General features: G+C 36.6%; 1 protein-coding gene across 9 annotated transcripts in view; it reads right to left on the reverse strand.

The window, feature by feature from the left end:
• The window catches only part of LOC123869376 (nesprin-1), a 186,773-nt gene that overhangs the window by 95,025 nt on the left and 66,273 nt on the right, over positions 1 to 25,475 (reverse strand). For 8 of the 9 annotated variants that reach the window (XM_045912259.1, XM_045912265.1, XM_045912262.1 and 5 more), the window contains 19 exons: positions 23,472 to 23,635; positions 22,692 to 22,968; positions 21,415 to 22,595; positions 20,933 to 21,139; positions 20,275 to 20,508; positions 19,844 to 20,020; positions 19,073 to 19,316; positions 18,303 to 18,482; positions 17,204 to 17,578; positions 8,846 to 16,885; positions 8,694 to 8,768; positions 4,631 to 8,358; positions 4,347 to 4,524; positions 4,052 to 4,237; positions 3,491 to 3,838; positions 3,113 to 3,373; positions 2,560 to 3,030; positions 1,162 to 2,460; positions 903 to 1,076 (listed from right to left, as the gene is read on the reverse strand). In XM_045912259.1, coding sequence (XP_045768215.1) covers positions 903 to 1,076; positions 1,162 to 2,460; positions 2,560 to 3,030; positions 3,113 to 3,373; positions 3,491 to 3,838; positions 4,052 to 4,237; positions 4,347 to 4,524; positions 4,631 to 8,358; positions 8,694 to 8,768; positions 8,846 to 16,885; positions 17,204 to 17,578; positions 18,303 to 18,482; positions 19,073 to 19,316; positions 19,844 to 20,020; positions 20,275 to 20,508; positions 20,933 to 21,139; positions 21,415 to 22,595; positions 22,692 to 22,968; positions 23,472 to 23,635 — 17,799 coding nt within the window. The remainder of the gene's footprint in view (positions 1 to 902; positions 1,077 to 1,161; positions 2,461 to 2,559; positions 3,031 to 3,112; positions 3,374 to 3,490; positions 3,839 to 4,051; positions 4,238 to 4,346; positions 4,525 to 4,630; positions 8,359 to 8,693; positions 8,769 to 8,845; positions 16,886 to 17,203; positions 17,579 to 18,302; positions 18,483 to 19,072; positions 19,317 to 19,843; positions 20,021 to 20,274; positions 20,509 to 20,932; positions 21,140 to 21,414; positions 22,596 to 22,691; positions 22,969 to 23,471; positions 23,636 to 25,475) is intronic. The other variant, XM_045912261.1, reaches the window with a different exon arrangement.

Genomic DNA, 25,475 nt, shown 5'->3' on the forward strand with positions numbered 1-25,475 from the left:
TCAAGATGAGTAGGAAAACTATTTTTAATGTATCTAAATCTAGAATTTGCTTAGAAAGGCCAAAGAAAATAATAGTGTGATACATAATATAGATAAATTTAACTGAAGGATAAAAATATGAAAAAAGAACGCGTGTATAGCATAGGTACTAGGTAGGTAGGTACCTATATGTATCAGGAACAATATATTGATGAATTAAATATACAAAATCTAAAACATCTTGATTCAGATCTAAAGCTACTTGTACCGAAATGCCACAAAAAAGGATTTTGCTAAGCGACATTTTGGTAAAACACTTGCTTCAGAAACCAGGTGCAAAAAATACATTGCCAACGAAAGCCTGTACAGTTATTTTCTAGCTACGTTATACTATCTACCACTTCCATTGATAAATTTACAAATTAAAACAGATCTTACTTCAACAAGGGCTCTAAAATCTCGTTGGTTTTGTTCTTTTTCGGACCTGGCAATCTTAAAGCTTTTATAAAACAAAATGGCAACCACGATATCTTATCAGTTATATTAACAAAATATACAAAAAATTACAGAAAAAAAAAATACTAGCACACAACCATTATAATTACACCAAGACTGTAATTTAAAAGATTCTGTGATTCAATCTATAAAGTTACACTTCTCATTGTTATTAAACTTAAAATTACTGAAATAGATTAAAAGTTAAAACGACATTTTCAAAGTCAAATCCACAAAAATGAAAACATCTGAAAACTTGAATCTCATTTGCGTAACTATATAATGTATTATTACAAATATTGTATTAATAGTCGGAGGCAGAACATTCTGGGTAGGTACAAAAACTTCGGACTTAGTTACACAGACGAGACACTTTAAAAAGAGGTAAGCACATCCGAAGCAAGCACTGCCCCTGAAAGCTTCAATACCTGGTCAATGAGATCCTCTAGTCTAGCTCGCACGTGCAACTCACGAGGAGGCACGGGGAGGGGCGCGGTGTCTGCGGGGGACGAGGGTCGCGACACAGAGGCAGCTGCTGCGGAACACGCTGCCACTGCTGCGGAGAGGCGACTCTTCTCGGTTTGAAGACGGTTATGCAGTGCCTAATAGTAAGGATAAGAGATGTCAATTTGATGTGTTTTCCAGATTTTTAAGAATTACTGCAATATAGCAAATAGCAATACTTACCCTAGCTTTATCAAGTAAGTCCCGACCATGAGAAAGACCATCGACAGGCACATCTAATTCAGTGATCGCTGGCTCGCAGTCGTCTAAATTATTCAGTATACTTTCCAGAGTGTCTTCATATTCCTTGAATTTCGCAAGTCCTTCCCTTAGCCGTCGTTCAATTTGCAATGCTGTTGCTAGCAAACTTTTATGACTATCGCTAACATTTTTAAGTTGTTTGCCAACAGTATCACGAATCGATGGCGTCGTAGCTTCATATCGTTCAATTTGGGCACGCCCCTTTGCTTCCAAATCATCCAAAGTTGACTGGTATTTCTGAATATCATCCAGCAGAACAGCATGCTGAGCTAACTGCTCTTCTGTCTGTTCACGATTTGCAATATACAAAGAATTATGCGCCATGAGTTGGAATGAAATTTGTAATAGCCATTTCTCTGTATCTTGTAGCGATTGATGATATTGGTTGTAATGCTTAATTTCAGACTCAAGTTCTGCTTTCTTTGCTGCACATTTGGCCTTTAACGCGTCTATTTTCTTTTCTATATTTTTCACACCATCTTTTACAGCTGGTTTTCTCGCCCAACTGCTTAGCTCGTTAGATTCACACTTAAGACGCTGTAGTTCAGGTGATTTGTTAGCAATTTCATCGTCAATGTGTTTGTATTTCTCAAGTAAAGTCTTCATTTCACCAAGTTCGCCACCAGTTAGAGGTACCTTATCTAGATTTTGTTCTGTATCTTTTATCCATTGGTTCATTTTATTCTTTGAGTCTTCAAAGTCCTCCCATTTTCCTATTGCCGCCTTTAGTTGAGCCGTTATTGAGTTAAGATCTATTTTTAGTTGATCCCAACTTTCTTGAAGGACTTTAACGTCATTTCGTAAGCCGTCTTGCTCTTCTGGAGGAGTGTTGTTTAAAGCCTTTTTGAAGGCCTCTTGTAAAATCAAAAGTAAGTGATGACCTTCAGTCATCCTGTTGGTGACAAGTTGGATTGTTTCTAATTTGTCTTTCGTAGTATCAATATCACCAACGCCAATTGAGTCATGTACTGTTCCATGTGCTGTTTCTAGCCATTTTTGAAGTTCTTCCTTTGCTTTAATAAATTCTGTGTGGTCCGATAGATTTTTCTCTCCATTGGAGACTAGACCTTGTATCTTAGTTAGAAGAGATGTGTATTCTGTTTGTAAGTTCACTGTCTTATCACGAACCCAAGCACAAGCACTAAGCTCCATTAAGTTCTCACATCTATCATTTAATTCTTCCATGACGTGTTTATTAGCCAAGGCTTGAGCAAGCAGATCCTAAAATAAAATATAAATATATCAAATGATAAGATAAAATTATAATTTGCTATTAATATTTGTATTGTAAAAAAATGAAATTAAAAATTTATAACTTACGCGACACTTGTCTAAATACTCTGGTGTTATTTTGTCCACTTTCTGCATAGTATTCAACTTGCCATCGAAGTCCTTTACCCACGAGTTCATCTTATCCAAAGTTTCCATAAAGTCAGACCAGGCAGCCAAGCATTTCTCTAATAACTTCCTTGTATCCTTGCAAATTTGTTGTAAGTTTTCCCATTCTATCTTTAATTGTTTTATTTCTTGATTAATATTGTCTTTTCCTTCATTTCCTGTAGTTTCTAAAACAGCTTCACTTAGTTTTACGGCTTTTTGGAGCAATGCCTCTCCTTTGGGCAATGAATTAATAATTTTGTTAACACTCTTGAGTTTTTTTTGTACATCTTCTTTAGCGCCATGTGAATCTGAACATTGTTGGATTTCAATCTTACAGTTTCGGACCCAATCATAGAAGTTGTCATAAGATTCTTTATATTGAATATGAGTGTTGACGTAGTCCTCAAGTTTCTAAAAAGAGAAAACAAAGATAATTTACAAATTACATAAAAAGGAATAGTTAAAATAAAATTATGATATCATTAAAACTTACGCTGATCATATCATTAACAGTTGTCTTTATGTCATCATATCGCTTCAGAGTATCGTCAATTTCTTTAGATTTCAAAGACGAATCCTCTTGAAGTTTTTCATTTAGTTTATTGACAAGATCTTTATGAGAGTCAATATCCCGATTGAAGGTTTTGAATTTTTCCAGTTTAGCTTTCTTTTCTGAGAGATCGTCGAGAAGGGAGTCGTCAGATTGTATTTTCTGATCAATGTCATCTAACCACTCTACCAGTAATTTATGAATCTGTAAAAGTACATTAAAAATAATATGAACACCAGAAATATAGTAGTCCCTAACTGTACCGTTATCACTGTGTGCTAGCCATAGCGTAAAAAAATTAGAGATGAATAATTACATTACCTTCGAAATATCATCAAACTGTGATGCTCTGCTAGTTAATTTATTGCGGACATCTTGTAAATCTGCGATCAATTTGTCAAATTCTTGCTTCAAGCTATCTGTGTCTTCTTGTATTTTTGCCGCTCCAGTTTGTTCCGTATTCATCATAACTTTTTCTTTCAATTCTAAAAGATACCTTAGTTTGTTTTGGCCTTGTTCTAAGGATTGGCGTAGAAGCTTCACAGTGTTAATTTTGCTATTAACTTCTTGAAGCGTATTTGGGATTTCAGCGCATTGGTTTAATTTCTCTCGTGTTCTATCAAGCCAATCTTGGCATTCTCCGTATAAAGCATTATGTTGCTGGTGTTCCTAAAAAAACAATCATCGAAATAAGAAAATAAAAACTTAATACTGGACTAAATAATTTTAAAAGTGAATGTGTTTTTATTTCATCAACAACAGTAACAAATAATTTTACATATATAACAGCATTTGACAACATCCTTGGTTTTTAGGGTTCCGTAGCCGAATGGCAAAAAACGGAACCCTTATAGATTCATCATTTTTTACACCATTGTGTACCTGATAATGCAATTCCAGTCTCTTCATCACCTCCTTAGCGAGCGACAAGAGTGCGTTATATTTGGTGGTAAGTTGTGTAATACCATTAGATACTCTCGTATCCGAGCATGTTTCGAGTAATGTTTGTGCACGCATGTTTAGCTTGTCTAACTCCCCTTGCCAATCAAATAGAGTTTGGAGGTGTCCCTGTAAAAAAAATGCTTTGTAGTTAATTATAAAACTTTGGACCAGGAATTTTTTTTCAGCAATATCTCATATTGTCTTGTCATATAAGTTTAAAATCTGTATTAGTTACCTGGAATTCTTCTAAAACAACTTTCTTTAGTTCTAAGCTGTTCTGTAATTTGTTGAAGGATTGCACCAGCTTCTCAGTCTTCGACAACCAATCCAGGGCTTCTTTGTATTGCTCTTCATATTCTGTCCATTTCACGATACCTCCCTCAATTAGTGCTTTAGTGTTGTTCAATTGTTCTCTAAATGAAATTACAAAAAAAACATAATTGGTTATTAATTTTAATTCGATATTTTGAAGAAGTAAAGTGGAGTAAACATTAAAGTGGAGCAATAATTAGTACTTACACGTAGGTATCGTATTCCTCTTGCATCAGAGCCACTTCTTCTTCAATGTCTTCTCTATCTTCGTCGTCAGCAAGGGCACAGGATATTTCTCCCTGTTCCAGTGCTTTTTGTAATTTTGCTTGCCCTTCTGGTAACTCACTTTCAAGCACTTTAAGCTGAGATATCTTACTGCTTAAAGATTCTTTATCCCCAGTTGCATCAGAACACTTTCCTAACTTTTCCTTAGCAGCTCTTATCCATTGGACAAAATCTGTGCCAGCATCAATAAATACTTGATGCTGTTCTACAGTTTCCTTTTGCTTTTCATACAAATCTTTTGCTTGTTTTGACAAACTCTCGTATTTGCTTGTAATTTCAGATGCCGGAGCTTGTTGCATAAGTTCTGAAGCCTTAGAAGTTACAGACTGAATCATGGGTTCAAACGAAACGATATCTTGTACAATATTGTTTGTTTGACGAAGTGTAGCCTTTCTTTCACCAAGACTAAGACCTGTAGTAAGACCCGCAAGACGATCTTGGCCCTTCTTTGACTTGGCAACTTTAAGTTCACACACTTCTTGAAGTTTTGCTTCTCTGTCGGAGATCCATTGTTGTAGCTGAGAGTAACTAGAACTATAATCTGCCCACTGCAATAAAGCAGTTTCCAGGTGTACCTTTGCTGTTGTCATCTTTTTAACTAACCGTTCCCATTCACTTTGCAACTCTTTTAATTCTGTGTTAATTCTATCTTTGCCGTCAGATCTCGTATTTCTTAAAACTTTTTCTCCACTATTTACAGTTGCATGCACGAGGTTCTGGCCTTCTTCACGGCGTTTTAGTAGGTCTTCAATTTGGTTTAAACGTTTTTGTAAAGCATCCTTACTGCTATTACTGCCTGTGTCACTTCCACTGCGAGTGATTTCCCACGCATCATTTATCCATTTCTTTGTTTTTTCATAGTTATCATCGTAGTTTTTATGCTGTTCATAGTTAGTCTCTACTTTTTTGAGGACATCATTTGCCATGTTCACTAAAACTTGATATCTAGAGTTTAAGTGCCTTAATTGGTTGGTAACGTAGGTATCCAAATGGGAAGCAAGAAGACCAGCCGCCGAGGCATTAAAATTATCTATATCAGCCTTCCCCTTGTGTAACTGATCAACTATTTCCTGAACTTCGTTAACTTGGCCTCCCTTCTCTTTAGCAGTACCAAGTAAAGCAAGTTTGTGGTTCTTGATCAGAATTTCTTTTTGTTGTAACCAATCTGACAACCTCTCATATTCATCTTTATATTCTCGCCACTGACTGACGGTTTCTTCTAATTGACTCTTTTGTTGTTTTATTTCATTAAACAACTGGTCAAAGCTTTCTTTAAGAGCTTTCATTTCATTTTTAATTATAGCCTGTCCGTCTGGTGAAGTACTCGCTAGTACAACTTGTCCAGTGTGTTGCAAATGCTCTAGTAACAATTCACCTTGTGCTTGTTTGTTTATTAGAGCTTCAAGCGGAGCCACTGAGTTTTCAATTGCTAATTTGTCACTTAATGGTTTCGATTTTAAAGATGGAACCTTTTCTCTTGCTCTACCTAACCACTGAATTAATTCATCGTGAGCTTCTTTATACAACCTGTGGTCTTTATATTGTTCCTCACGATCAGCTAACAACTTTTTGATTTTATCATATGAAGAATCGAATTTATTAAGAGTTTCTTGCGCTTGAGAAGCTGCTTGGTTTTGTTGTCCGCTAGCTAACATTTCCGCTGCCTTAGATTTTAATGTTTCAACTTCCAAACGATCACAGCGCGCTTTTTCTTCTACCTCTTTTAGTTTTTCAAGCTGTGCACGCTTGTCTGACATCGACGTCTCAAAAGGAGTCAACTCTGCTAACATACTCTCAAGCCAAATGTTACTTTTTTGGATTAATTGAATTTGTTCTAAGAATCCAGCCCATTTCGTTACAGAATCATCTAAAATATTCTTCGTTTCTATCATTCTTGATAACAAAGCTGACCATTGCTCTTGTAAAGCTACCAAAGAATTATTGATAGCTTCGTGACCAGCTGGAGCTGTATTCGCCATAACATTCTGAGCAAGTTCAACTAACGACTGTACTTTAGTGAATCCTTCGTCTTTAGTAAGTAGTAAGTTTTGAATTAGCACTAACTTTGTTTCTAAGTCATCTTGAGAGCAAGAGCTTAAGTCTGCACAAAAGTCTAACTTATCTCTCAACTCCTCTATCCATTGAGAACATTCTGCAACATTACTAGTAAATTCTTGATGCGTCTTGACATATTGCTGCCATCTATTAGTCAAATCTTTAACTTTTTGTGACAAAGTTTGGTATTTAACTGTTAAATCAGAAATTTGAGAACCACGAGATCCTAGTACACCAGAATACAGCTGTTGTGCTTTTTCAGTAATGTTATCAATTTCAAGTTCCTTCGCCCGAACTTCGCCCTGTAACTCTTGAAATTTACTGTATTGTTCCTGCTTTTCAGGCAAAGTTGCTTTCAAATCTACTGCGTGTATTTGGTTATCTGTATTTCTAATCCAAGTCAAGCATTGATCTTTCATATTTTCATATTCATTCCATTGTTGAATTTTGTTTTCTAAAGATTCTATTGTTTTATTTATGAATGATATTAGTCCTTCCCACTCTTGATGAGAAGCATCAATTTGATTTCTTATATTAGTTTGGCCATGACTTACCGTTCCTGGTAAAACTTTTTCCCCTAGTGATCTAATTTTATCTATGCGATTCTTTTCTTCGGGTAAACTGATTTGCAGTGATTTTAATTTTTCACAATTACTGCTTAGTGCCACCCTTTCTAGGTTAACATCACCCCATAGTTGAGCTGTGTTATGAGTAGCTTCGACCCATTCCTGCAAGTCCATGACAGCTTTACTATACTGTTGATGGTTATTCACGATAGCTTCGTACTGTTCTACAAAGGATTTCGCTCGAGTGAGAATATTATCATGTCTCTGTTTCAATTGGTTCAATTCTTTAGAAATATTTTTGTTAACATCAGGCAAGCTTTGTGCACGAATTTCTAAGTCAGAGATATCGTGTTGATGTGCAACAGCATCTTGGAGGTAATTTCTGTATACACTTAGCTGATTCCGTTTTTCATCTAACGTCGCTTTCAATACAAGTTCTTTTGGAAGATTTTTCTCAGCCAAAGTCATCCATTCATTAACAGCTTTAAGATTTTCCTCAAATGAAGACCATTTGTTGAGTTCGGAATCTAAATCCCTTTCGGCTTTTGTTATATTGTCATATAGGTTTTCAACAGCTTGTTGCATATCATGAAGTTGTTGTTCGATCATTTCTTTGCCCTCGGGCGAAGTGGATGGATATAGTTTCTCACCTAATTCAGAAGTATTATTTACCAGAAGAGTGGCATTACGTCTTTGACTTAGTAAATCATTAAAGCCTTCACGTTTACTATTAATTCCTTCCGGAGTAATAGATGCATTCTTTTGGCACTCATCAAATTTGTGTTGAGCTGTTTTAATCCAATCCAAACTTTGATTATACTTCTCTTGGTAAGCATTATGATCATTAACCGCTTGTTGACATTTTTTGACTAATTCTTTAGCAGTAGAATGTACGGATTGGAAACGCGATGTCAACTGTTGTAAATTCATTGTAATTCTAGTGTCATTACAGTTTTCAATCAGATCACTGAACTCATCAGTAAGTTTATCCACGTCGTTTTCCGTTTTCTTTAAGTTAGCCAAAATAGCCTGTAAATAAACATTTTATTAAGATATTTCAAAGTTGCACATGTTATTTTGTGAGGTATAAATCTACAACGTCTACCATTAGTACCATCAAATAAGTTGTATTATTCATTTGCCAAAATTATTGTATCATTAGTACTCTATCTTCACAAACACTGCTCCTATTAATAAAAATTAGTAATACCATAATAGATACACATAATAATACTGAGGAAGTTAAACCCTTTTGTTAGGATTTTTTTTATTATTTTTTCGGTGAGATTAGATCGTAATCTAGAGAAAATTAGACTACACCCTACAGTGCTCATAAGTTAAATTTTGATCTTTATAAGTCTTACTTGATCCAAGGCTTCGCCCAAGTTAATAACTGCACTCAGATCAGATTCGTGATTATCAATCGCTTTACTCAAATCCTGTTTAAAATATTTACATTATTTTTTACATTGTTTTTTTTAAAATACATTTTATTTGTGAACAAAATTCTACATACCTGATATTTATTTAGTTGGTCGATCTTTTCCTCTAGAGTTGCTTTAGGAGTGTAAGTTTTTAAACTCATTTCTGTGTCACTCAACCAATGTTGCAATCGATCATTTGCACTATCGAATTCAATCCATTGTTGTATTTTCTCTTCAATACCTCTTTTAACGTCATGCACTGTCGCTGTAAATTTTTCTAAGTCCGCTTTCAGCAATCCTAGTTCTCGTGACATAGCTTCTTTCCCACGAGGTGACAATTTTGTTGCGTTATTTTGAATCAGATCTAACAATATTTTTAGCTTATTGTTGCCTGTAGGGACAGCATCCAAAAGTTCCTGTATTTTAACAAGCTTACTCTGCAAAGCTGCCTTATTTCCTGTAAAATCTGATAGTGAATGCAAACGATCCCACAAATGCTTTTGATAATCTTGAAGAGACTTCTGTTGATCATTGAATTGTTGGTATACTTCAAATGCTCCTTCATGTTTGTCTATGACTGCCGATAATCTATTTGTAAGAGCATTGTATCTATCCCAAATAGATTGAATTAATAAAGTCATTTCATCACTTTCCCCTTTACTAGAAGCAATACTAGCAGCAACGCTTTTAGCTTTCTCTGTGACTGTTTCGATTACTCTTTTATGAGAACATATTTCTTGCAATAGTGTTTTATTTTTAAGTAACCTGGACTTGATCTCTTGAGCTGAGTTTATTACAGCTTTATCTTCGCTTTCAACAATTTTTTCTTTTTCATCTAACCAAGACAACGTCTGTTGCAATACATCTTGATAATTAGACCACTGCAATGTCTGAGATTCAAATTCTTTTTGCTGTTGTAAAATGCTGTCGTTGAGTTTATCCCATCGATCTCTAAGTTCTCTTATCTCAGACCTTATACTTTCCCTTCCATTCGCAGCAGTTTCAGGCAAAACTTTGTCACCAGCCGTACTTAATATACCTACTTTATGTTCACCATTTTCTCGCTCTAATAAAAATACTTGCAATTTGTTGCCTTTACTTTCAATTGTCATCTTATCTTCTTTTGTAATCATCTGTGATAATTGCTCTTCTAGAGGCTTGAGCCATGTATCAAATTCAATTCTAAGCTGATCGTATTTTTTGTGGTCAGCAACTAATTCAGACCAATGATTCACTATATCTTTAGATATTAAGTGAAGCTGTTGGTAACGACTGCTAACTTGAGTTACAAGAGGTTTTAGTCTTTCTACGCCACTTAGCAAAATAAGGCTATGAGATTCATCAACAAATGCATCTATTTCCTTCTCCTTAGCGTGAATTTCATTGCGAAGATTTATAAACCTCTGCAACTGAGCCTCTTTTTCTGCTAATGTTGAACAAAGTGTTTGATCACGACATTTATTTTCCATATCTTTAAGCCATTCAGATATTGATTCCATAGAAGTGTCAAATTTATTCCAAATATCAAGTGTATGTTTCAATTTTTGCTCAGATGATCCAATACTATCAACCGCTTTTCGTAATTGTTGATGTAAATTATCAATCTCTGTTTTTATAGCTGCATTTCCAGTTTCAGATGTACTTTTGCTAACAGCGGAAAATATTTCTCGTATTTCATCCAATTTATTTGAACCTGTTTTTTCGATATCTTTCAAAGCTAGAGCAGATTGAAGTTTTCGTGTAATTTCAGGCTTTTCCCCTACTGCATTTTCAATATCTAGCAACTTTTCTGATTGTGATCCAAGCCAATCTTTGTACTGCTGAATGAGGTGTACAAGCTCTTCGTGCCTTTTTACACAGTCTTCCAAGTTATCTTGCAAATTTTGAGATTTCGTGACAATGTTTTGGAATAGCTGTTTAATGGATTGCAAATAAACATTTAAAGAAGCATCATGAGTTTGGTCTACAAGCTGTTGCGCTTTGTCACAAACGGATTCCACCAATTGCTGGTGTGTCATAATTTCTTGATGCATAATTTTATGATTTTGTAATTGTGCTTTCTTTTCCTCCAGAGAAGCTTTTAATTCAGTATGCCGCTGCATTGCCCTTTCAACGTCTTTTAACCATTTCGTTAATTGCTCTTGAGCCAAAGAAAAATCAGAAAATTGGAGAAGACATTGGTCTAACTTATTAACTGTTTCTTGGAAGCTGTCGCCGAAGCTATCCCATAAAGTTCTTATTTTTCTTATTTTCTGACGTATTATTTCTCTACCATCAGGACTAGTATGAGCGTAAAGTTTCTCACCTAAACTAAGGAACTCCTCGAACGTAGGCGTTTTCTTGTTTCTGGTTTCATAAAGCTCTTTTGCTTTATTTTGTTTGTCTTGTAAAACAGCATAATCACCTACGATTTCATTTAAATCTTGCAGGTCACCCAGCATTCCCATGAGCCATTTTTCCATAGAATCATATTCATTTTCAAATTCTTGATGTTCTGATACGAACACTTCATATTTAGATATAATTTCATTTACAAGATTATTCAGAGTGTGATATCTTGTTGCTAATTTAGAAGTTTTGGAAATGAGTTCCGTATCACCACTAACATTTTGTTTATCAGTTAGTGCAGCAAAGTCAGCTGATTTTGAAGCTAGCTCACTTTTTATTTCTTTTACTTTTTGAAGATGGGCTACTTTAGCTTCTAGGTTGCTTTTTAGACTTTGATCTCTAAGTTGATTTTCTTTCACTTTGAGCCATTCCTCAAGTTCCTCTAAAGTTTTTTGGCTTTCATTCCATTGTTTTAATGTATCTTTAAGTTTTTTATCGTGTTCTTTGCATTGTTTTGTAAACTGATCCCAAGTAGTTTTTAATTGTTCAAACTCGCTTATAAGAAGTGGATGACCATTTGGACTGGTGGTTTCTAGAACAGTATGAAGTTGTGTTTTCAAACCTTCTAATGCATTATCAATTTCTTGCGATTTTGATATAACTTTTTCAATCGCAAAAATTTTTGAATCTACGTCTTCTTTTTGAGAAATAACTGCGTAACTAACTAAACTGTTGTCAGCAAGAACATGATTGAGTCGATCTCGGATGTCTTCAAACATTTGAACGTATTTTTCATGATCCACTACGTGAGATTCATATATTGAGATCCTCTTGCTAAGTTCTGTTGAAATGTTTTTATATCTGTCTATGATCTTTGTGAGGTTCTTTTCTGCTTCTTCGTCTGGCATAAGTTTTAATTTATCAGACAACTGGGATAGCAATGATTGATGCAATTCAATTTCTTGATGTAAGATTTTACTAGCGTGAAGTTGAGCTTTCTTTTCTGGGAGAGTTGGTGACAGTTTAAATTCTCCCAATTCTGCTTCTTTTTCGCTAATCCATTTTTGTACTTGATTAAACGTATCGTCAAAAGAAGACCGCTTGTTAATTGTAGTTTCAATATCCTTAATAACATTATTCAAGGAGTCTACTGAATTTTCAAAGGAATCTCTTAGTGATCTTAACTCATTCCTAATTTGCTCACGACCATCTGGGTTGACACCACTAAAAAGAGCTTCACCAGATTCAATGGCACTATTAAGTAATTTCTGACCTAATTCTTTGTTTTCATTTAATTTTTTTACTTGTTCCAAATCAGCAGCCGAGGGTTTCGCATGTTTACTCATTGCTGCTATCTCTGCAATCTTAGAGTTAGTATTTTTAAGCCAGTCTTTAAAATCTGCAATTGATTTGTCATACTTAACTTTGTTGTTTTTCAAATCTTTCAGCCTATTTAGTTGGTGATCTACAAATTTGGTGACAGTTTGATACCTCGCCTCTAAGTGATTAATGAACTGAGATATACGTGAATCTGGATTACGAGATAAGACCTTTTCACCAATATCAGCCAGTTTATTTATTTCACTGTTGTAGTTTTTGACTTCATCATTAAGTTTTTCAAATTCTATAATTTTACTATCAATTTCATTGACATCAAGTAGACTAGCCGCTTCTTCTCTGACTCGGTTTTCTTTTTCTTTAAGCCAATGTGAAACATTTTCTAAGAGTGTTTCATATTCTTGCCAAGCCTCAATATTTTCTTGCAGTCGATTTTTAATCTCATCATAGTTTGAAGTAAGCACGTCCAAGTTTTTTTCAGCTTTTTCTGTTTGAGCAGAAGCTTCTTGAGCAGACGCTGGTTCAGCTACTGCTCGTAATATTGCACAAGCTTCTTTGAGTTCAACAATTTTTTTCTTACAGTCGTCAATTCCATTTTCGACATCAGCAAGAGAAGCACTCTTAACTTCTAAATTATATTTGTCACTGTTGACATCAGGCATACACCATCTGGTTTTATCATCTAATATTTTTAAATTTCTGTTAAACATGCTTAATTTATCTGTAAATAATTTTTGTAGGAATGTAAGCAAAGTCGTTTCAGTTTTATTTGCATGAAGTAAAACGCTCTCAAAACGTTTTTGTAACGTGCTCAGTTCTTTTGGAACTAGAGATTCATAAAATCCAGGATGGTTTGCGTTCATCTCTGATACGTTTTGAGTGAGATTATCGATCTCATCGCTTAGATTTTGGAGTTCAACTTTACAGGATTGACATTTTTTTAAGCGATCGAGTATCTTAGCATTGTCACCAGACATGTCATCGCATTTAATAATATCATCCCGAATCTTGCTTATGTTATCAGAAAGACGTTTAATATTTTCCTTCAACTTGTTTTCTTTTGATTCTAAAGACGATACAGCAGTTTCTAAATTACCTGCTAATGTTTGTAATGCATCGAACTCATTGTCTAAGTAATCAATTATTGAGGAGACTTGACCTAATGGAATATTTTTATTTATGTTTGTAATTTGTTCACACTTAGCTTTAATACTGTTTTTCAGACCCAGATACAGCGGCAATTCTTCCTTGTATTTCATGAGGTGATTTTGACCAAATCTAATTTCCAAATTGTCACAAGCATTTGCTAAATTTTGTCCTGTTTCACTTAACCAACTAACTACTTGATTCTTGGTGTCATCAATTTGCCGCCATACTATAAGTTGAGATTCCAAATCTTGTATCCTCTTTATAATGGCATCATTGACTTTTTCCCATTGAGTTTGGGAATTCAAGAATGCATCCTCTAGGGGGCTTGTATCAAACCCACCTAAAGTAGATGCTTGCTTTAAAACAGATTGTTTAATAACATCCATTTGGTCTAGTAAACTTTTTGATCGCTTCAAGATTTCATACGATTTCTTAGCTTTATCTAAAAATTGAGCAGTTTGCATGTAATCGTTGGGTGCATCTTTACATTCACTGTACAATTGCTCAGCTCTATTCATTTCTCTGTCAAAAGCAATTGTGAAGTTTTTAAGTTCTTGCAACGTCGACGAAAGAAGTATATATTTATTTTTTGTATCACGGACAGAGTTAACAATTTGCTCCCAACTGTTATCAGCCGCAGATAAAGCATTTTGAATAGTACCCATATTGGGCTGATCTTCTCTCATTAAATGTAAGCCTTCCTCTCTTAAATCTTTTCTCACAGATTGTTTTTCTTTTAATTCTGCGTCAAGATTGTCTAATTTTTCTTGCATTTCTTGAATAGTAGCTTCTGTCAATGGAACAGGTTTTTGAGCCATTTCATTTAAAACTGTTTGAACATTTTGTAAGACTTGAACTAATACAAAATTTTGCTGATTAAATTTATCCCACCTAGCTCCAACTTTTTGCACCAAATCTCTTTTAGAAGTTACAAGATTCAACAAATTATCAGCTTTAACTTCAATTTCTTTGACTAAAGTACTGGGGGATATAATTCTTCCAGTATTTTGGTCTGTCACTTTTACTCTAGAAGGACCATCTAACAAAGCAGTATTGCTTTTCCATTCTGGAATTTTTGTTATAACGTTTACTAATTCTTGTCGAAGAATCTCATAGCTTTCAGGAGTTAATTTCGGACCTTCTATTTGGTATTGAATGTGATTGAGTTGTTGCTTGTTATCTTCATACCAATTTAAAAGATCTGACCACTTTTGTAATATACCTTTATTTTGCTGAATATTAGATTCAATGATCTGATAATGTTGAGCAATATTGGAATAAGTGTCACTAAGTGATCTCGTCTCTTCGGGATGAGATGCCAACGTCATGTTCTTAACCTCATTGTATATATCAGTGAATTCAGGAGCCTTTGCTGCATGTTCTTGAAGTAGTACATGCATAGACTGTAAAGTTGGTTCTACTTTGTCACTGCTAATTTGGTCAAAACTTTCAGTCTTTCTTCTAAAATCAGTTATCCAGCTATCAAAATTGTGTAATTTAGTAAGGAACTCCTGTTTAACAATAATTTTATCGGAAAGTTCATTAACCTTTGTCCTTACAGTTTCAGCTAATGTGTTTGTGCGGTCCTTGATATCTGCTACTTTACTTTTAAGTAAATTTGATCCTTCTGGTTGAATACTATGGCATATGTTATCACAAATTTGTGAGAGACTGATAATTTTAGCTTGTTGCTGTGAAATCTCATTGCCAAACGATTTAAGTTTATTAAGTTCTCGGTCCAATTTTTCAACTTGAGGTGTTTCTACGTTAATGCTACGAGAACTGAGAAGTTTTTCGCCACTTTCAACCCACGTTTCCAGTTTCTGAGCTTCTTTTTCGAAATTTTCCCAGTTGTTGACTAGTTTGTCTAGCTTATTATTCCATTGGTCAGCCAAATCGTGAACAACGGCCCATCTGGAATGAATAGCATCTACCTCATCTGGGGCACTAGTCTTTCCAGATAATTGATGGCTGACACTGGACAAAATTTGTAAATTCATAAGTTGTTTATCACAGTCAGCAATTAAGGCTTTGGACTGCTGTTGCAATTGCTGCGCTTCGGGAAGAGTCGTTGGTTTGGGAACACTGCCTAGTTTTAACTCTATTTCTTCTATCCATGGTTTGATTTCCGCAACACCTTTTTGGTACTTCTGCCAACTCGCTAAGTCATGTTCCACAACTTTTGTTTGATGTTCCATAGAGCGCTGTAGGTCTGCCATCATTTTTTCCAGTAAAGTTACTTCGCCTTTCAGTCTATTAGCATCTTGAACACGATGTTCAATTGCTAATTTAGTTCCTTGATCGGCAACATTTCTTACTATTTCCAACTTTTCAGCAATGACTTTTTGTAACGCTTGAGATTTTTCAACGCGTTCTTCTGGTGTAATATTTTCTGACCGAATCTGAGATATTAATACAGGGCTTTCTTTCTTTATCCAATCTCGAACATGCTCTAATTTACGCTCGATTTTAACCCATTCTTCGTTGAACTTTTCTAAATGCTCCACCTTAGTTTGGACATCATCTTGTACCCTTATTAATTTACGCTCTATAGTTTCTAAATCTTTTTCAATGACTGGTTTGGGTTTACTTGAAGTTAACGCTTGCAATTCTGCATATGTTTTCTGCAACTGAGGTAGTTTTTCAGCCTTTGCACGTTCCAAGTCCGTGCTAACAGCTTTCGTTTCTTGAAGTTCTCGAGTTATATTAGTAACTCCAAGTTCTAAGCCTGGATGTGCAACATAGCTTTCTATACTGTTGATATCAGAAAGCAAATCTTCTTTTTGATATTCATAGTTCGACCATACTTTTTGGGTATCAACAAGTTTATCAAGTCGTTCTGTATTAGTTTCATAGGCGGTGTTCCAACCAGTTTCAAGGTTTCTGACGTCTTCTCTTACAAAAGCGGGAGCGTTGGCGTCTTTTATAAGTTCCTTACCTCTGTGTAGCATTGACATTACCGATGGTCTCTGTCTATCCAATTTTTGTACGGCAGCTTGTTGTTCTAGCACAAGTTGTTCGACGTGTTGCAGTGATTGTAGATCTGGTTCCACCTTCGCCTGTTCCTTGGCACTCTCAAGTATACAAATTACTTCGTGTACTTCTCGGCGATATGTGTAACATCTCGTGTAGGTTTCCGTCTTTATCATAGTAATTTCAATAGTTGGAATAAGGTTTTTGTATCTGGCAATTAGATTTTCTAATCTAAGTTGTTCTTCTTGTGCTTCTGTATCGGAACAATGATTAGAAAGCATGTCTAATGTCTGAACTAGCCATTTCATGTCTTCTCGTTTCCGGTCAGCCTCGCGGCAAATATTCTATAAGATAATTGAAATCATCATAAATACATGCAATTTTAATATAAATTAAGAGTAAGGACTTTTATGTAACTATGGATATAACCGTAGGTATATGAAAAATAAATTTGTAGTAAAAAATAAATCTCATATAGTTACCATCAATTCTTTTAACTATTTGTCCAACGTTAGCACGAAAAAAGAATTATATTTATTATCAATGACATGACTTGAGCTACATTTATCTTAATTTAAAAATACCAAGTATAAACAAAAAGTAAATAAAAGTAATTAAAATATGGAAAGCATTATTATAATGCTTACGCTTTATGGACTTACCTGGAAGATAGTCTTTTCTTTCTCAAAAGCTTCTGCCGAATCGACTTCTCTCACTATACTATCCATTGTCTTGTCCACATGATCCATCCACTTCTCCATCTCTCTGAATTTTTCTCTATAGGCATCCCATTTAGCAGGTATCCTTTGCAATTGCTGCCTAAAATGTTCTACCCTATGAACAGTCGATTCCCACTCTTGTTCGCATCGTCTCAAAGCATCTTCTAGGGCCTTGTCTCCTGTTTGATGTGTGTAGCTTTCTGATATTTTCTTCAAATTTTGGAGGCATTGTTCCACATGCATGACCTTTCCTTGATTTCGGAAGTACTCTTCGTTTCGGATTAATATCCCGTCGGCATCGTCGCTTTGGTTGTACGCCTAAAGAAGAGTATTAAACGTTACAACCAGATTAATATAATTTCTAAACAATTAATAAAGTTAGTTAACTTACCAATTACTAGTATAGTAATTTTACCAATCTGGCTTGATTGGTAAAATTATATCAGTTATGATGTTGTAACTTTCAAAAATATCCGAAATATCCGTTATCAACGTTTAAACTATCGTGAGTGATTTCCATTATAGTATAGCCGTAACAACCTATGCCCATATTCAATTTTTGGGTGTAGGAGGAACATATAATACCTATTATTAGAGATAATAAGTGCCATCTGCAGACTTAGCACGATCAATGCGAGACATCTCTTTAATGTGCTGTGGTCTTGTACAAGTGGGAGGTCTGTAGTTTAACTTCGGGAACAAACCTCTTTGGAATTATGCTTTATGAAGGAAAACATCGTAAGGAAACTTGCATACCCAAGAGTTACTTCCATAATGTTCTCGAAGGTGTGAGTATTCGGCCAATCTGCAATTGGCCAGCGTGATAGACTATGGCCAAAACCCTTCTCATTCCAAGAGGAAACCTGTGCTCAGTAGTGAGTGAAAGATAATGATGATGTCTAACTTGGTGTATAAACAAAAGATGGCGGTCTCAAAACAGCAGTTCTGTTTGGCGGCCGTTCGAATATTGACTAAAAAAGATATCTCAAGTTGCGCCTTAAGAAGTTTTAGATACTTCAAAAGCTGAGATTATTCTAAATACCTGTTCTTCATAAACGATCTCCTTCTCAATATCCTTGATGCAGTGGTGGAAGACGGCCTCGTCCAGTCTGAACTCCAAGCGCATGAGGTGCGGCGGCGCGCGGTCGAGGAGTTCCTTCCATCTTCGCTGCAGCTCCTCAACCGTCTGTACCACTCGAGGTCGGTCCTCTTCGTTAACCAGCTAGTTGGGAAAATTTCTTTTTAAGTAGGTAGGTACTTAAGCGCACCAGAGGACGTGGTAAATCACTCATGGACAGACCCAATCGTTAAATATTCGAAAAGGACAATGCTTATTAAATAGTAAGTATGGGGGAAAAACCTAGGTCATACGATATGTAACTCAAATTATAGGTATAAGTGAGTAAATAAATCCTGCATAGGGGGCATTATCATTGGCTAATTGTGATATACTGCTATTCGAATTTTGACAGAGGTCATTATTTACTTATTAAATACTTACTTATCACTTTCTTTCCTGACTACATTGTGTTTGTCACACTAATATTATAAAGGCGAAAGTTTGTATGTGTGTGTGTGCGTGTGTATGTTTGTTACTCTTTCACGCAATAACTACTGAATGGATTTGGCTGAAATTTGGAATGGAGATAGATGATATCCTGGATTAGCACATTATATACATAGACATCGATTTCGATGATGTCCGCTATGCAGTATTTATTTACTTATTTATACCTATAGTTAGAGTTAGATACTTGGCGCCTGGAATGGGGTTTTTTAGCATTGTCTTTTGATCTGCTCATTTTTACTAACCTCAATAAGTTCTCTTCCAGAACGAACGAGTTCCGATACGGCCCTCTCATCGGCTCCTTGGAAGAACCTTTTGTGGAAGTCCACGGCCTGCTTGGAGTCCACCCTGTTGTCAGCCAGCAAGGCCTCAGCTCTCGAGGCCCACTCCTCCACCGCCCGCTTCTTGGTCTCGAACTCGTTCCAGGCTCGGACGAGACGCTGAAGTTCAGCTTCTTTGCGAGTCGCCTCTGATGAAACATGGGCGAACCTAGTGAAAAAGAGTGTAATTAAAAGGTGGAATGACCTATTTCCTTGATGGTACCGAACATAAAAATTTGGACAATAACGATGCTGAATCGTCAGTATTCATAGTCCATACATTGATTGACGTCGCTGGCACAGTGGTAAGCATTGACCTCCTCTCTGGCGCAGTGGTAAGCGCTGTGGTTTTATTAGTAGGAGGGCCCTGGTTCGAATCCCGGCAGGAGTTTGGAAATCAATAATTTCTAAATTTCTGGTCTGGTCTGGTGGGAGTCTTCGGCCGTGGCTAGTTAGCACCCAATCAGAAAAGCCGTGTCGCCAAGCAATTTAGCGTTCCGGTATGATGCCGTGTAGAAACCAAAAGGGTGTAAGTTTAATAAAAACATGCCATACCCCTTCCAGGTTAGCCCGCTTCAATCTTAGACTGCATCATCACTTACCACCAGGTAACATTCCAGTCAAGGCCTAACTTATATCTGAATAAAATAAAATAAAGTCACCTAAAAAAGTTTTTCTTCAAAAACCGTTTCTTACCGTTCATTGAGATCCCTCATCAGACGCACTTGTTCCGTGACGTCAGCGCTCTTGTCCGTATCAGCCGAGTTCACGATGTTCTGGAACACCTTGTTCTTGCTCTCCAGCATTGAGCGGTAGTACGTAGTTCTCGAGAAGAAGCTGCGATGGATCTCGTAGCGCTCCTCTATTATCTCGCTGGAAAAGACAATGTATAAAATAGGATCTTGTTGCTTTTGCTCAATTTTTACTAGTGGAAAGAAGTCTTCACGAAAAAGATATTTACTTCCTCGTTTCTAATACGCACTGCTAGAATATGGAATGCCTTTCCGGCTTCCTTTTTCCCCACTAGCTAAAATATTTATAACGACCTCCCGAATAACAGGCGGACGTCTTAACGACTAGGCTAACTCTGCAAATACTGAGCTTCTGATGGAAGTGCTTCAACTTACCGTCTAGTTTCAGTGGTGGTCCTCAAAGATTCCTCAGCCTTATCCAACCACTGGCCGATCTCCTTCTGACCACTCTCTAGTGACTCATGCTGCACCAGTAATTGTCTGTACTGGTGCAGTTTGACCGGCACGGTTGCCCTCACTCTTACAAGGGCTTCCTTCTGCTCTTTTAGTTTCTTCATGTTATTTTCAACGTCATCGCGTGGTAGCTCTGCGATCGCGTTTTGGAAAGTCCTGGAAAATAAAAATTAACACTTATTAAAAATGTGGGACATATAGCCTAGTTATTGACAGCGTTATCAGTCGACTGCGATTGTTAAACTATGTTGACCCAAGTCTGTAACTGGATGGGTGACCGAATTTGGAGGTCACACTTTGACTTTTTCGTTTCCTCCGTGTCACATTAAAAGCTGTCGGTCTGGGTTATTATCGAGTTTAATTTCAAGAATTAGCTGTTATATCGGCCTTATACCTACACATTTTATACTTGAATGTGTTTGCGAGAACAAGGAACAGTTTATATAACTATAGTGTTTCTTACATCTATGACCATTCAGATTCCAGTCCGGCAGTAAACCAATAACTTAATCTATAAAAAACTAACATATTTGATATATTGTACTCGTTTTAATATAAATAAATTATTTCTTCCAAATACCTGCTGATAGATTTGAATAGCTCCTCATGTTGTTCAATCTCAGAGTTAAGCTGCAGTAACTGATCGATGTATGTCTGTATGTCCGTTGTGTTGGCTCTTGGTTGCCTGGACAGCAAGTTTTCAGCGCTGATCAACCAGGAGTCAAGGTTCTGGATGCCTTGAGCCAACTCCCTGCGGTGACGTAGTGCGTCTCCACCGCGTACGTAACTGAAATTTAAAAGAAAGTTGAGTTTATCGAGCATGAAACTATAAGACAAAAAGTTATGTTTTCAAAAATTCTATAAATCACTCTTCATATAATTCATCATTATGCAAAAATAAAAATGAACGGATTAACTAAGTGTTTTATAAGTTATAACCAGTAGTATTTAGTATAATTTTTAGAAAGACGTACGTAAACTTTTAATTTTAATTTTTGCGAGATTATTATTCTGTTTTGAGTAAGTAATAATATTTCATATCAGTTACATTTAAAAACTTACCATTCTGCTTCTTCCCAAACACGTTCCCAGCGTTCGGTGATCTCCACATATTTTCTCTTTATCTCAGAAGTAATTTCTTCGGAACATGTAGCTGCCAAGAATCCAGCAGCATCACCTAGCAACTGGTGTTTCTCTTTCCAAACAGTCAGATCCTGGAAAAACTCTAACCTCTCGTCTTCCGAAACCCTTAACATATGCTGGGCTTTGTCCAACCAACTAGTGAATTGGTCTACCAATGTCGTCCATCTTTCCCAATGAGCAATGACTTCCTCCAAAACGCTCCGAGCACATCTGACATCGGAGGCGACTCTCCTCCAATTCTCCCCAACGTCCCTTAAGAAGGCATCAATTTCTCTCGCTTCAGTTCTATCTACTTCACACACTCTCTTATATTCCTCTGCTACTTGTTTAATATCAATATACGCTTTATCGAATTCCTGGAAAATCTTATTCTTCGTAACAAAATTATCATAATCATCTAATAAGGCACGAGCGTGGTCGACGCGGCCGTACTTTCCCGTCCAAACGGTGAGCTTGGCCTTCGTCAATTCAGTGAAAGCCACGATACAGCACTTGTGCTCGAGGTACTTTAACCGGGCTTTCCTCTGTGGGGCTCTGCGTTCAACTGTCTGTAAACGATCTTTCATATCTTGTAGTCTCTCTGGGGGTATCCTAGAAGCGTCGGGAGATCTCAAGGCCGATTCGAATCTCTCGATCACTTCTGGTAAATCGGCGAAAAATTGGCTGTGCTCTTCCAATTTCTCGCTGATGATAGCCGCGGTTTTGTCGTCCAGGGCCGTGGGTATTTCGTCGAAGTACAATAAATATTCGGCTCGCGCCAGCCACTCACCTACATTACAGAAATCTCCTGGTAGATCGGAATCTAGGAGCCAAAGCCATCGCCTGTGCAATCTCTCTAGGTCGATCCACAGAGCGACGAGTTCCCGCCAGGATTTGGGTGCGATGGCGACTAGACTTTGTGTGTACATGAGTTTTTCAAGTTTCTGGTAGATGGGTTCTCTGGCGAGGCGATCGTTTTCGGCGCGCACATAATCTTCGTAGTTTCTCGAGAGAGTCCTTGTGTCGTACTGCCGCTGGATGATAGTGACACGCTCCGTTAACCACATGCGAAGTGATTCGTATTCCTCTTGCACCGCTGCGACGGCATCTGGGCCTGTTGTCTGGATAATAAAAAGATTAGTATGAGTTCGAGATACGACCTTAATTTTCGAGTAGGTACAACAATCAGGTAGAGTTAAATTAATTTAAAATATTACCTTAGGTTCAGGGTATTTATGCAAGAACTGTGCTACGTAGGTCATGATGGACCTCTCATCTGGCTTGTCCACATCCACATCCTCAGCATCCAAGAGCCGGGCGATGCCAAGCTCGCTTTCTGCCACGTCGAAGGCGTGTTCGAGACGCTGTCTATTGGTCTTCCTCTTCATCTCGGCCAAGTTGATAAGGTTAGCTTTGATGGCATCGATGATAGCGAGGAAAGCGATACCGTCGCGCCATGATGGACCGAAGTCTGTTACTTGGATGTTTGAGTCCCTTGAGAGAGAGAGAAAAAAATCAATAGACGGTTAAGTTAGGACTAACAGTAGGTAGTAAATGAGGATCCAGTTTTAAATAGAAACGGGCATACTCATTCTAATATCAAAAATCGATTGCAGTGAGCAATATTAGCCGTGACCGAAAAACCAGAAAGGGGTCAATAATAATTTAGTAATACTTAAGAATAATTTCTGCATCCCAACTGAAAATATTTTTGGTGTAATTAAGTTTATTTATTTGTTGGTGTACCAGAAGGAAAGTGAGGAAAAATTCTTGCTACTCCGAAATGAAAAATCCACTAGAAAACGAAGGTTTGTCAGATTTGTTAGACTTGAAAGATGATATAGTGGTGACAATTAATTACGTAAACTTAAAACTAAAGCTACGAGGGTTCCAAACGCGTCCAAGTCTGAGAAGAGCCCACAACAATCTCAGCCTGGTATAAGTCCACAGTCCACGGTCTCATCCAAGTTGATAAAAGTAGGCTATAGGTAACTTACTTCGGTAAGGCATTTGCCACCCATTGCAACAAGGTCTTCTTGGCTCCCTGCTTCCATCTGTCTTCAGCCCTGTGTGTGGGGGTGGCCGCGCCTGACTCCTGTGACATCACAGAGGCGCATCGCGACCCGCCCAAGTACTCTAATGCGCGGCTGTTCTCTTCAATCTGGGAAAAGGAATACGGATGTTAAATAAAATAAATAAATAAGTACCTATTCTTTCACTTTCCATCTCCCATTTATTAAATTTTTAACCGACTTCGAAAAAGGAGGAGGTTCTCAATTCGTCGGAATCTTTTTTTTTTAATGTATGATCCCCTGCAAAGACCCCTGGACCGATTTGGATTTTTTTTTGTTTGAAAGGGTATACTGTACAGGTGATCCCATATAAATTTGGTGAAGATCTGATGAATATCTTTGAAGATGGAGAACAGAACTCCTTAATGGATAAGAGCAAATTGCTCGCGATCAGTATAATAGCTTAGTTAACAGTAGGTTTTAACTGGGCATAGCATATAATAGTACAGTTAGGCCACTAAAAATTGTGAAATTAAAAAAAAACAAGATTTTTTTGTTTTAGGTTTTGCTATCCCGCACCGGGTTAGTGCGGAGGCTGTGCGTCTATCTCATCATTTTAACAGTTAGCAGAAGTAATAAAAATAAAAGATTTGCAAGCGAAAAACTAAAAGGAATGAATGAGGTAGGTACTAATAGTACTTAGATAAAGGTAATGAAATAATAAAAGAAAGGTATCATCATCTATAACTATGACTTACATAGCTACTAAATACTTTATTGAACAAAAAAAAAACCGAATAAAAGTGAAATATAAAATTATCCGTTGCATATTTTAAATCTAAATATTATAATACTTAATTAAAATTATAGTAGTAGGCACGAAAAAAATGCTCTGAGCCTTGAATGTATCTACTTATTTTTAAAACACGAATAATTATAACCAATGCGTAATAATAGTATTTAGTCAAAAATAGAGATTCAAACTTTGGTGAAGAGAAGTATATGAGTACAGGTTTTAATGAGAACGCTATAATAAAACGAAGACAAGTGATAGTACTGATGATTACTGATCAGAGAGGTACCACGAAAAAACGCGAAAAAAATAAAAAAAACCTGTATCTTCAAAAGTTCGCAATGTATTGCAAATAAAACAACTAACTGACGCTAGAGGTCAACGAAAGTTTCGTAACTTTAGGTGCCACGGGGTCATTGCCACGTCGTAGGCAATGACCCCGAGTTTTGCACGCTATACATTGCGAGTTTGAAAAATGCTTATTCACTAAAACTACAAGTATAAGGCAAATGGTTATTTGTGTTGTGTGTAATAATTGCGCAAAGTTTTTGCTAGTGTCCTAATAATAATTACACCTCGTATACTCAAGATACTCTCATGTCTCAATGCTCTACAAAATTGATAAATAGGTTATGGTCAAGCTTGCATCTCACCCACCTTGCGTCCTCGGTCCTGTGGGTCCAATACATTGAGCGAAGCTTGCGCAAACAAAATATATTCAAGCCAATTAAAATGAGAATAGATCTACAGGGAAAGAAGATACGGATAACAGTTAAATAGATATAATGAGCAGGGACAAACAGATAAGTAAATACATGGGAACAAGGCATATCAAGTAGCACCACTAAGCACAAGTAGAACTTCGTTTATTTTCTTCTATTTAAGGCTGCATGGTTGCCTTTGCAACTATCATTGCAAAAATATTGGACTAATTCATTGAACCACACTTTGATGAATAAAAATATCTTTCGTTGATTTGATTTGTATCGAGACAACAGATCTACTTTTCGTTCTGTTTGTTTTAACAATAACCAAACTAATAAAAGTTATCAAACGAAAGTTATCGTTCCTATTACTTTTGGTGATTCAAAATACTTAGGTACTTAGTTGTCTTTTTAACCCCCGACCCAAAAAGAGGGGTGTTATAAGTTTGACGTGTGTATCTGTGTATCTGTGTATCTGTGTATCTGTCTGTG

This window comes from Maniola jurtina, chromosome 11, assembly GCF_905333055.1.
Source record: "Maniola jurtina chromosome 11, ilManJurt1.1, whole genome shotgun sequence".
In the NCBI taxonomy this organism is placed as follows: domain Eukaryota; kingdom Metazoa; phylum Arthropoda; class Insecta; order Lepidoptera; family Nymphalidae; genus Maniola; species Maniola jurtina.